This window comes from Haemaphysalis longicornis, unplaced genomic scaffold (genome assembly GCF_048455015.1).
Source record: "Haemaphysalis longicornis isolate Haplotype H1 unplaced genomic scaffold, Haemaphysalis longicornis Haplotype H1 scaffold_10, whole genome shotgun sequence".
Taxonomy (NCBI): Eukaryota; Metazoa; Arthropoda; class Arachnida; order Ixodida; family Ixodidae; genus Haemaphysalis; species Haemaphysalis longicornis.
This window is the reverse complement of record NW_027526204.1, coordinates 137,032,654-137,045,908: the sequence shown is the minus strand read 5'-3', so window position 1 is coordinate 137,045,908 and position 13,255 is coordinate 137,032,654. Positions and strand designations below refer to the sequence as shown.

At 49.7% G+C, this 13,255-nt stretch overlaps 1 protein-coding gene across 2 annotated transcripts in view; it reads left to right on the top strand.

Annotated features, from left to right (window-relative positions):
- Nucleotides 1-13,255, top strand: part of LOC144159416 (venom phosphodiesterase 2-like) — a 39,549-nt gene that overhangs the window by 19,102 nt on the left and 7,192 nt on the right. For both annotated transcript variants that reach the window (XM_077690889.1, XM_077690890.1), the window contains exons 10-14: nucleotides 214-478; nucleotides 2,654-2,817; nucleotides 5,448-5,620; nucleotides 6,073-6,273; nucleotides 13,017-13,143. In XM_077690889.1, the coding sequence (XP_077547015.1) occupies nucleotides 214-478; nucleotides 2,654-2,817; nucleotides 5,448-5,620; nucleotides 6,073-6,273; nucleotides 13,017-13,143 (930 nt within the window). The remainder of the gene's footprint in view (nucleotides 1-213; nucleotides 479-2,653; nucleotides 2,818-5,447; nucleotides 5,621-6,072; nucleotides 6,274-13,016; nucleotides 13,144-13,255) is intronic.

The window sequence follows — 13,255 nt, the reverse complement described above, 5'->3', positions numbered from 1 at the left end:
GGTGTTCCACCAGCCCACACTAATTATCGCAACCCTTCCCACGTGCAACAATTCATCTAGCGACAACTTTCTGAATAGCACTCAACAAGGCACGCGGTTCTCTGTTGTCTATTGTCTTGTTACAGTGCGAGAAAGCGGCCCCTGTGTGCTGGTACACCGGAAGGTGCATGCCCACGCAGTCAGTGACGTGCCATGCTCCTCCGCACAATGCAGGTATGGCGAGCACCAGCTGCGACCAGGTGATCGCCCTGGAGCGCTTCTTGGACCCGTCGACGGTGTATTCGCTGGTGGGGCCCACCGCCCGGATCCGGCCCAAGCAGTCGGGCGACGTGGCGCAGCTGGTCGAGTCGCTGCGCTGCCACCACAGCCACCTGCTGGCGTACGCCAAGGAGCGGCTGCCCAAGCGGTACCACTACTCCGACCACCGGCGCATCGAGCCCGTCGTGCTCGACATGGACTCCGGGTACCTGGTGCTCAAGTGAGGCTGCCTATCTCTCACACTCACTCCGCGCATATACTTTTTTTTATGAACGTTTATTTTGCCACAGGGCATATATATGGGATTATGAGGTGATGGTGATTAGATGAAAATGAAAATGTTCGCTTCGCGGATGAAGTCAAGGAGTGAACGATGATGGCGCCCATGTATCCATGCGGCGTATGCGGAGGCGTCGTCTACGCGGAGGCCCGTCGCCGCAAGGTGCCGCAGTCTCGTCGGTCTCAAGGCGAGGCAGGACCACAGCAAGTGGTGAAGGTCGGCAAGCGCATGTACTTGGTCTACTTTGTAGCGCGTATACTGCTTAAAATTGTTATTAGAGCTCAGTCAGAGCTACACTGGGCTTCTTTTGGTGGGTTGTACTTTGGCAGACGGAAAACAGTTAGCGAACTGCCTTACCCTCGCTGCAACCGCACACACCGCCTCCATCGTCATAGCCAACATCATGTCCCATCTGTACGAAGACATTTTTCTACGATCTGCAGCTTCTGTTAAGCCACTCCTTCCGGTTATATCCTCGTCTCCTGTGCCTTTAACGCCACCTCTCTCTGCTTCTTGGCCTTTCTATCAGTTATTGTTCCGATTCTGTGGTCTCCACGCTGTTTATCAACTACGCAACATGCGTTTTGTCATGCTCTGGTTGCGTCTCATCACTTGGGCTAGCCCGTTTTACATTCGTGTTTGTTCGCACAAAATCACCACGAGTCTTAAGACTTTATCCTCTTGATCGGTTACCTTTTTGGAAAGATTTAATCGTGCTTGAAAATAAAAGAACACGAAGACACCCGAACGCTTCTTATGGTGCAGTAAATGCGAAAATGTAAGGGTTTAATTCCGTGCTCCTGCGCATTCGGCATCGAGAGAAGCAGAAGCAGCCGCAGTGCCGGCAGGCGGTGCGGGGAAGCACCGCGCACAACGCCTTGGGTGAGGCAGCGGTAGCGGTTTGTGTTCCTATTTTTGAAGCGCGCGCTATGCGGTTCCAAGACGCGGTATCCTTTGCTTTGTTTTATTAAAGACGATAGTCTTTCTTGGGCTACTTAAACGTAGACATTTTGGTCTGTCTGTCTGTCTGTGACTCGATTCAGCCATCCGGTCAAAGTGAAACCTAAAGTGCGCAATAGTCTTATATACTCACTGCGAAATCTAAACGTCTAAGTCCGGTGTTAATGTTCATTCTTGTCAACACTGTTGAAAAAGAACAAGACAATACGCAAATATAAGACATAAAATCGATACATGAGTGACATTTGCAGTGTTTCTTTATTTTAAAAATTCACGGATGCTTGTGTTTTGCGATAGCGAATAAAATACTACATCAACTGCAGAAAACCGCCGCCTGTTGTTGTCCGCGCTACATGGCGGCATTTTAAAAAATCTAACGGCAGCAGCAACGGAAAGTTCCACTAGATAGGTTCCACGTTCCGCTTGGGACGCTCGTGTAGCAAGGAAACGTGGTTATATCAGCGTTGTAGTAGGGTGCCTCGATTCACGCGCGTGTCCGCCGTACGGTAGCGCTGGCATTGAGGCACCCGACTTGGAGCAGCGGAACTCGGTAAATTTAAATAGACTTTAGCAAGCCTCTAGCGTGTTATCTTGGGAGGAACGAGACGGGAGTGGAAAATCATGATAGGGGAGCGGGAAAGAGAAGGGAGGCATTTTCTTGACAGGGGCGCCAGTCGACTATCGTCTTTCGGTGACATTTGCAACGAAAGGAGCAGATACGCGGCCAATATTTTTTTTTCGCACGCATGCGATATGGAGCCACATGATCCGTCGCAGGCAATTAATGGGAACTGATTTCCCTCCCTTTTTGGCGGTGGTGCGGCCTCTTTGGAGACGCCGGCTCGTTCTCTCAATAAGCCCAATAATGAATTCGGATTAGAAACGACGTTTAATAGCATTTAATTGGGCGAAGTCAAATGATTGTGGCAAAAATGATTGTGGCAAATGATGATTGGCAAAAACAAATTTTTCCACCGCCACAAGGGGCAAAGTCAACAGAAAGGAAAGATCGCCTTCAAAGAAGGAGGAAGGTTGGGAGGCGTTGTTTCCCGTTTCCCGTCGTTCCTGTGTCCCTCAGCAGATCGCCGCCATTGCCGATTTCCCTCCAGCGCTCGCACGCGCACCCAACGCCGGCGCTCTATGTCTCGCACGCAGTCGGGAGGCGGACAAGTCTCCGGCGCTCTGCAACGGGGGCTCGCACGGCTACGACAACATGGCGCCCGGAATGCAGGCGCTGTTCGTGGCACACGGGCCGGCCTTCAAGCAGAACCTGACCGCCAGACCCTTCAGGAACATCGAGCTCTACGAGCTCATGACCGGCGAGTGCACTCAAATGCGCCCTCCTCGCTTTATCTTGCCTCCGAGGAATGCACGCAACAACGATAGGTGCAGAACTAGCGCGCAAACAGAATAAATTGGAATAAGCAGAGCAGTTTGTATACGGTAGATTTGGAGCAATATACGGTTCGAACCTACAAAACAGCTGCCTGAAAAGACTTACGTGTTGGTTTCACGAGTAAAATGGTCCATGGTACGCAGCTTTTTAATAGGTGACTATGTCGGCTGGCGCAGATTGTGTTCCGAGCAGTGGAAGGGGGTTAGGTGACGAAACTACACTCGACATGGCGCTGCCGTGTACCCGTATATGTTTGGTCCTTTAACGATCCATTAAGGCACGCTGTGTACGCTAGTTGGTTGGTTGTACGGTTTAAAGCGCCAACGCAACGCAGGCGATGAGTCGCGCCGTAGTGGAGGGTTCCGGAATTGTTTTTACCACCTGTGGATCTTTAACGTGCGCCGAAATCTCGTACACACGGGCGTTTTTGCTCTTCGCCTCCGTCAGAAAAGCGGCCGCCGCGGCAGGGAATCGAACCCGCGTCCTTGTGTTCAGCAGCCCATTGTGTACGCTAGTTTCGCTCTATGTTTTCAAACTGTCAACTTTCGGCTGCTTGTAGCCCGTGCTGCACCGGTTTTGGGTTCACAGTGCGGAGGCGTAGGGGTCAATTCAATTTTCCCTTTCTTCTCCTCCTCAAACGCCTTCCTCCCCGTATATATGTCAATCCGTACATTACCTATATTAGTGGATCAGCATAAACATGGTATATTTGGTCTTGTGACGAACTGAACAAGTGAACTGAGGCGGGCTAGTTGGTGCATGATGCTACTTAGAAAAAAATGTGGTTGATCCCTTTTCCACAGAAACCGGTAAAACACGAAAGTGAAATGTGCTTCACAGGAGCAGTTGGATGTTTTTTGTGCATCGATATGAACTTGCACGTCGCTATTTACATTTCGTCGGTATGGCACCGTTATGCGCATCAACGTAGACACTGCATTGCACGCGCCGGAGCATTGCGTTAAGCCAACTGAAACCACAGGCGCTCGCAAACCGTCCGTGCGAACGAAACCAAACGGGTTGTCAGTGAATAATTTGGTGAACACACGGTCTGCTGCAGCGAAAGAAGCAGCGGACCATTCCGCGAGCGCGACATTCGCAAGTCGACGTCGATCTTACTCTGTGGTCGTTGCCTTACAGGCTGCTCCGCAGGTTCCGCTGCACGTCCCTCGTACTCGTAGGCCTTGGCATCGACTCGCCAACTGTCGGCGCTCATTAGCGTAATGATGCACTACTTCGTTTCGCCTCTCCTAGACGGAAGCACCATCTGAAGGGAAGGATATAACGCGCGTTTGTCGTCCTTTTACGCGTCTCTTCATAGCGCAGTCGGGAGCGCGTTTCGTACTTCCCGTTGCGGCGGAAGAGTTCGTGGTTAAAATCCTGGCGAAGCCGCGTCGATCGAAGTTTTTCTTTCGATGTCATTTCCGTGACGGATATGACGTTAGTCAGATCTTGGTGGACCCCGGCATAAAACACTTTCGTGATAAAACAGCGGTAAAAACGATAGGACATGAAGAAAGACAAGCACTGCGCTGAACTGCCAACTGAGTGTTATTTAGATGAACAACGAATATATACTAGGACCGAAACAAGGAAATAAGGAAAATCAAAGCAGACAAAAGGGAAGTTGATTGCGGAAATGAAATTAGCCGCGTGTAATGCCTCGATCGTGATTCTAAGTATTTTACCTCCATTTCTAGCAACTCGATCCAGGGTGTGCTCACGCACCTATCCCCCATTGAGTGGATGATGAATGCCTCGCGTATCTCCGTCGTGCGCTGTTCCCGATAACGCTTCAAGATGACAGTCCATCAAATGCTGGCGGTATTTGCTGGCTCTTTGCACTGTGTGCAGCTAAATTGCTGCCAGTGCCTGCCTGCAAATTCTTGTGCTCAGCTGTTTTCTAACCGCAGGCATTTGCGTATTGACGACTTCCAGGGACATTGTAGTAACTGCCACTTCAAAATACCTAAACCTCATTCGAATGTTGTGACGTCGTTTTCCCCGTTACGTTAAAGGGACCCTGCAACATTTTCGATAAACGCTTTTACTCTTCGCGCCTGGAAGCACTGCGAAAGGTACAGTTATCGCCAGCACGGAGCGGCACTGCGTGACTTGCTCGTCGCACCAGATACGCCTTCCGTTTCTGCTTTATTTTTGTCACTTTATTTTTTTTTAAAGTTTCTATCGAAAAGCGTTCATTGCTGCAACTGAAGAAAATCCGGCCAACAGCCGCGTCATAGCCTTAGTGACGTAAGTCGAGAGGTCGAAGAACGTCAAAACCGGGAAAGAGAGAAAAATCTTTTGAGCGAGTTTCCAAGTTATCTGATGGGCATAGCGCAGTAATTTCTGGCTGAGGTACTTTGCGACCCCCTAATCTAAGTACTGGGTGTGTTGGGTGACTACGTTCTGCAAGCATTTAAGATTTCAAAAAAAAAAACGTTGAAAAAAGTGTTGCAGCACCCCTTTAAGCCCCGTAGTGCGTGTCACAAGTCGCTGCAGCTGGCAGTGTTGTAGAAACAGCGAAGGCATCGCCCCCGCGCACTCACACAGAGCTCCTGCGCCTTCGGCCGGAGCCCAACAACGGCACCCGGGGCGCGTTGCACTACCTGTTGCGCAAGCCTTCCCCCCTGCCGGATGAGCCACGGCTGCCAACGCCGCAGGTGTGCAGCCTCACGGGGAACCACACCGACGACAAGGAAGACGACGGCTGCATGTGCAGGAACGTAAGTTGCACCCCTGTGAGGGTTCCCAGGGTTGTGGATTGGGCTAACACTGGAAGTCACATCGGTACCAACAACCTCGGAAAAAAAACAGACTCGGAAGAAAAAAAAAAGAAGACGCGAAACGAACGCTTTCTCACGTAACTGCTCAGGGGAACCCTTTGCCGATCATCATATGTTTGCAAACTTTCTTCCAGAAACGCTACTCAAAAAAAAAAAAAAAAACAGAGGAAGCAATGTGTATGTAGATTTCTCGTAAACAGCTTTTGCCTGTGGCGCCCGGACTGACATCCCGTAGTTTGCATCAGTTAGCAGTTAGCATCCGAAGCAAGAGTTTTGCCGAACACGGCCTTCTGTTTCTTAGGGACGTTTGGCATGCAATGTCCGTCGCTCAGAAAGGACGCCATCCTCATGGGGCGGTGGACAATGGCTCGCGGCGACCTGTGCTGGTGCAGGGAGGACGTACGTCAGCTGGACCGGACGTGCTGTCACGACACACGCCATGGGGAAAGCCAGCGTTGATGGGGCTTAGCGGTGAGGCCGCCAGGGGCGACGACGCACTGGCACCCTGCTTGCTAGTCAACCAGGACTACGTGACTGCCTTCGACCCGGCGATCAGGCTGCCTTTGTGGACTGCCTTCACCCTTGCCGGAAAGGTACACACACTACTCCCCTTGAATACGCACAGCGAAAAAATGCACTGACGATTGCTATACTACATAATGCGAAATTTGTGCCCAGCGCGAGCTGCAGTCTTCTCGGTCACGGCGCATATCTGCTGCGTTTGAGGAAGTGATCGCGGGATCAGAGAACGCACGGCGGCGCGCGCTACTCTGCTGTTATCTCGCAGCGCGTCGTTGCCGGCCAGCGTGTTGCTGCAAATCGTGTTTGAACCTCCCGCGGAAATGCCACGTGGTTCGGTTTAGCCACGCACGGGGGAGCAGCGAGCATGTCGTTGCAAATTGTGTTTGAAACTCCCGCGCAAATCTCAGGTGGTTGGGATTAGCGGCTAACGGATCAGCGTCTGGGGGAAGTGTCAGGGGGAGGGCGCTCTTTGCCGGCGACGCATGAAACAAGTGTGAGGGGGAGGCAGTGAGAGAGATGACAACATTGCCGCACGTGCCGCCCTCTTCCTCACCCCCGCCAGACGGTCCTCTCCGTTTTCTTTCTGCTGTCGCTGCGGCGTTCGCTCACTCGGGAACGCGGCCATAAACGAACGCCACCCCCGCGTGAAATCCAGGTAACGGCTGCCAAGGGGCTGCACCCTAAAAAATGCACGCTTGATGGGGTCATTTGCTGCTTCAACTTCAATACACGTGTAAAAACCACGACGGTTTGTTGTCTTCGAACAACGGTGGCGTGTACACTCGTTATCTCCTACCAGAAAAATATCGAATTATCACTGAGCAGTTTCGCCGCTTTTGTCGATCATAGGTCATCTGACAAGCCAAAATGCATTCCTGAATGCATCGCTGAAAGAAAATGTTTGGTACCTATCACAAATGCGAACGCAGAGTCAAACTTACGCCTCGTGCCACCTCAAGGAGCTTATGAAGTTGGGTATAAATGCGTTGCGCATGTAAAGTGAGAGTGAGAAACATTTTATTGAGCCGATGAAGTGGGAGTGGTTCCTTATTCCAGGAAGCCATGCCATGAGCCGGCAGTAAATCTTCGCGCCCGATCAGCTAAGTGCTTCCTGAGCTTAATTACACGTGAGGCTGCCAGCATTGGCAGGAAAAGGGCGCTGCATTGCTACCAGCCCTAAGGCATAAGGCTAAGCCGCCTTCCATGAATGAATTCTTGAGGTGAGACACGTTTATTCAATGAAGCAGAAAAACATGATCCCATGATCCCATACCCCCTTGCGAACATGCTCCGAAGCCTCTCTCAAGAGTTGGGGAGTAGGACGGGAAGGTAGGAATGGGCTGCAGAGAGAGAGAGGAAGGAGGAAGAGGAGGTCTGATACTTTCTGGCACTCCCATACCATATGGTAAAGAGTGAAGGTCTCTGATCCCAGAGGCGCTCTTAGCCTATATGCAAGGATCGTCCATGATTCTGGGCCATGGCGTCGACAGTGCTGTAGTCACGTTTTTTTCTTCTTTCCTAGTCAAAATAGGGCCAATTCTGCCAGCGGAAGTCGGTGCCACTAAAGTCCGCTGTGAACATCGCCGCATTTTTTAAACCGTAAATTTATATATTCCGTCGTAACCAATGTTTTGTTGCAGTCGGGTTCGTTGGAACCGTATTTTGTTGCCTCATAAACATATAAAGTACAAACAAAACCATTTCTGTGTTCGTTATATTTGGATGTACGTTATATCTGAATTAATTGACTGAGTCAATAAAACCGGCTAGTATTTAATCTGATGAAGAGCGCTAAAGACGTTCACATCATTTTCGTTTTCAATTTGGCCTCTCCACCACATGCGGACACTTCTGATTGAAAAAGGGTCGAGGTCACTTTTCATGGAAATAATCAGGGCAGCGATGTTTGCACGTGAGGCCTCGTTGCGACGTCGGGGTTAGGACCCAGCGACACGCCATCCGGACAGCTGCTATCATGCGCCCAGCAACAAGGTCTAAACTCTGCCTTCGCGGAACCACCGGTGCTTAGGCAGGCAGCCGGCCGCGGCCTCTTAATGGGGTCTGAGACGCGGGCTTCGAGGAATCGCCGTCGGGCACCTCACGGGCGCCTGATTTACGGCGGCACCTTTGAGTTGAAAGCGCGCCGTGCGATGAATGCGTCATCGACGAAGGTGTGGTCTGGAGATTTTTATCACCGGGCATTCGCACAAGCTCTCGTCATCAGGATCATAATCGCGATCAATCATTACTGTGATGAACGTTGTTGCCATTGGATAAAGAAGGCTGACGACAACGGTACTAAGAGCTTCAGCGCTAAAAAAAAAAAAAAAAAAAGGCGCGTATAGTTCACAACAGACGGGGGAACATCACACTTACGCTGGCAATTGCCAATCTTTCGCTTCTCGTGACGTATGTTTGTACGTGTGTGCGTACAGTCATGAGTAAAAACTTTACGAACCACGAGCGGGGCTATTTTCGGCAATTTCTCTCCGGCGTGCGTCTCATGCATTTTAGGTATAATTTGGGAGTTTACTACCGAACCACTCACACGCATAGAGTGGTGCGAGTGTGAAAAAGAATTCGCAGAAATTTGCGATCCAGTGGTTCATAAACTTTGGTCGATGGCTGTACGTACGTCACGACCCGTCGCCATTAGTGTCAGCATTCTTTGCTGTGATTGTGATCACAGTCTCGCTCCTTACGAGATGAAGATCAACCCTAGGAGCTGAACGTGGCGCGAGATGTCGCCAACCGCGCTCTTCACTAGAGATCTCCGCAAACGTCCCCGATTGTCTTTCTCGTTTGCCTGCTTTTCGCGTGTCCTCGTCCCAAGTGGAGCTGACTTTCGTCACTGCACCTTAATACTCTCTCAGCAGCGCAGAGACGCACAACCTGCAACTAGTTATGGGAACCTTCATTTTGTTATACACTCGACTCCCATTAATTAGAAAAAAAAAACCTTTGAATTAACCAAACTTCCAATTAATCGAACAGCACAGCAGCACTGTGATTAGTCCGTAACAGGTCTCTCTTCGTGATTTCGTTCAGAGTCTCGACTATCGTCGCCAAGTCGCGCATACGACACGGATTGCATTGGTAGTTGAGACACATCGTTGAAGTCGAAGTCTGAAGCATCCTGCTCACATTGCTTTGTGCGCAACAAGCGAGGTTGAAGACCTCAAATAGATGCGTTCGCTGGTACGAGCCTACTGGCCTTCGGCTTTATCAACTGTGCGCTGCCTCAGTTGCAATGGCGCGCCGGCGTAGCACAGACTACGGCGCTGTTTTGGCGCTTCAAAATTTTACAATTGTCGCTAGTTCTGCGCTTTTTATTAGAAATAACTTTCAATTAATCGATATAGTGGTGGTTAGCTTTGAATTACTGAGCCATTTATTTCATTGATTCGCCCGTAAAATTAACCAGAAATTCCGATTAAGCGACTTCGAATTATCGAAGTCGTTTAATTTTTTAAAGGCATCACACGCCTTATCAGGCCAACGTACCGTCGAGCTCATTTCAGCGCGTGCCTGAGGGTTGGTTCTGCCCCGATGTGTATTCCAGGTTGTGCTTATCGCTTGATCAGCTCGGCGCCTCTAATCGTTTAACCCTCATCACACATATTCCCAACCACCTCAACTAGCAGGCCCAGCATTGTGCAGGGCTGGCCTCGTTTGTCTGATTAAAGAATCCTCTCCTCCCTGCCTGCAAGCAAACTGGCTCGGGGCTATCTGACCACAGCAGGATTAATTGAAGGGCGGCGCTATCCATTATAACTCCGTTAAGCGCGGTAAAGAAAACACAAGACAAGGGAGACAAGGACCAGCGTTAGCGCTGGTCCTTGTCTCTCTCGTCTTCTGTTTTCTTTACTTCGCTTAACGGAGTTATAATGGAGTACCAACTCGCTCGTACCCGCACGTTGTTAGACGCCAGTGCGGAAGAGACCGAAAGTCTTTATATTTTTTTTAGCTTGTTAGTGGCTTGTTAGTCAAGACAAAAGAGGCGCTAATGGCGACTTACGTTGGTTAAAAAAGCCTGACGCTGGTTTCGGAGAAACAGTCTCGGAAAATTTGACTCAGGCATGAACACGTACATGTAAATGCTTTCTGAACTAACAGCCCGTTCGAAAGTAAGAAATAATGTTGCCAAAACATATATCGCACCGTACGAGCACGCAGCTTATAGTTTGCGACACTTGGCTGGAGATGCGAAAAGCGGGATTTTCATTCTCAGCCTCGACTTCCAGATTTGTCGAAAACATATTTTGGTACAACTTTGAGGACATATCCACTTCGACACGTCAAGTCTGTATGCCTTGGCTTCGATTAAGCGTCACTCTTTCATGTAATTGAAGACGAATACTCCCTATATCCGATTCCTTGGAGTGCATGACTGTTGACTTTGTTATCAACGACCTGCACAGAAAGCTGTTACAGGACAATTGCCACGTTTTCTCTCTCTCTCTCTCTCTCTTGCGTGCGTAAACAGAGAAAAGCCGCTCTACTCCTCCTCACTTGGGCACAGCTTTTATAACTTGGCTCAAGATGGCATATATTGTCACCGAAAAAAAAAATCTTCGTAGCAGTGTAGAAAAGAAAGCCGACAACAAAAAAATTGGCGACGCTTGCACTAAGTCGCGCAAGGAGTGAACCATAGCGAAGATGGGGCATTTCTTTCTATGTAAGCACTGAAGGACACACCACCACGCATCGCATTAGGTTTTAAATTGTCTAATAACGTATTCCGTAGTCCTTTTTCACTGTGGTAGTAGTAGCCATCGTCATATCTATCTATATCGTCTTCTTCCTCACGCATGATTGGCGGGTCCGGATCATTTTGTCCGCTGGCTTTCCCGTTTCTCTCAAAGCGGAACGCGTCAGCGCGCGCTAGAACCGGCGCCAACCGGCTTCGCGAACTGGGCGTCTGTAGCGCGAGCTGTCTTGTGCTCCCTGCTTGAGGTGCGGATGCACGTGAACTGTTTTCTTTTTTTTTTTTTTTTGCGTGGGCGCACGCGCAAGCCTGGACGACGACGGGTGCTTCTCTTAATGAGCGTGCTCAAAAACGCGGTAAACTTTGGGAGTAACTATGACTCCTATTTTTTTTGGTGACGCCGCATGCATTACGGCCAGCAACAACATCTCCGCTGTTAAAAGATCGATGTAAGCTTGGTTTTCGTAAGCTGGTTTTCTCACATAAAGTGCCGCACAGTGAAGCTTACTTGCAATTCCGCTGAAAGGTTCCGCGCCGTGACGGCGCAGTTTGAGCGCGAGTCTGTGATCAAACAATATACCAAAAACAGCTCCGCTGGTCATCCACTTTCGCGGAGAGCAATGGCACCTAATTTCAGCTCACGAGATCAATATGTCTAGGAATAAATGAAAACTCTGTTTTTTTTTTTAAATATATTTTGTGGGGTCTAAATGTCGCGAGCTGGGTGGAAGGAGTAGGAAAGCAGGGCCAAATATGCTCGTTTCCGTCGTCGCCTGCTATCACTTGCATCAGTAACATACTACTATCTCGTCTGCATTTCTATATGACTGAACCGCGCTATGCTGCGGTATTTCGCCGATCGGTGTACTAAAAGGTGTTGGACAACCGATGTGAATGCAGACGTGTGAGCTGTATTGAAATAGGCTTGGGGTTCGAAAAAAGCATGAACTCGATACGATGCCGTTACATCTCGGATATATGGCCTTTGGTGTGAAGAATAATTATGTTTCTGCGTACAAATGGCTGCAGATGTTTACATATGAAATCCTATTACCGCCTTTATTACGCGCCCTAAGACAGTCCTGAGGTTCAGCTTCACCACAACGCTGTTGATTGACTCATCCATGCAACCGAAGACGATATTTCGGCGATTGGCGATGTCGAGCATACGATTTAACTGCAACGTTCGGTCTGCCCTGTGGCATCACGCAATGCAAGCATGACGTTCTGCACTGCGTCGTGCCACAGGGAAGACCACATTTTTTAGTCAAATGGTGTGCACGAGGCCGCAACCCGGCATAATTCAGTTTGTTGGTCACATGAATTGGTCACTAGAGTGAATTGCGGTGCAGCTGAGCCACAGAATTGCCTTATAGGGCCCTCTAAGGCAATTTAGGGGTTCAGATACGTGTATAGGGTGTACAAAAATTGACGCCGATGTGGGGACGTCGTCTGACGGCATATTTACAATCGTTGAAACCCGCACTGAATGGAAGCATCGTAAGATCTTTTCTTCCGAAGTGACCGCATTTTTTCTGAGTAGTTTGCGAAGCCTATTTCTCTTAACTTCGAAACTATTTTCGAAATACATGAGAGAGAGGCTCTGTGGGAATTTTTGCTCTCAAATGTTAATGCGAAACATAAAGGCAATCAAACGTTTCAGACGAAGTAAACACTGTTATTTATAACTATTCCTGAGAGGATGGGCTGGTAAAAATGCCACCCGTGTTTCATGATCTTCCCCACTGGGCTGGGAGCAATGATCTATATATCCCCGCAAGTCATTAAAGACAATTGTGTTAATAGTTTCAGGGCACGTCTAACGCTCAACATGGATACACTCTCCAAACTAAGACAACTCACGAAATATTCGACGAGATAAATCGGGAATTTACGCATCAGATTGAAGTGACCACGCACACATGGGAAAATGTAAGAACTGTTATTGACGTCAATCTCGCAGAACCTTTAGCGTGTGCTGTGGGGCAGCGTTATAAATGTGTTGTGCGATGCAGTGACACGCGCTCACCCTGCTGCTGTCGGGGCGTGCCGCCGTAGGGCGGGGCCTCCTGTAATTCCTTTGAGTGCTAACGGAGCGCCACGCAGCACGAGCGGGCCGTGGCCAACGCGTGCTGGGAGCGGGACGGCCGACTCCGGGGCGCCGACCTGAGCTGCAAGGACTACGACGCCTGGGCCGCCAAGGGCCTCGCCAAGGAGCCGCTCTTCCCGCCAGGTGCCGCTTCCCTCCGTCTGTTAAACTGCGCGCTGTATAGCCTGCCAAACGTTGACTCAACCGGATACCAATGCTTTTGATTGATTGATGGTAGGGTTTAACGCGCCGACGC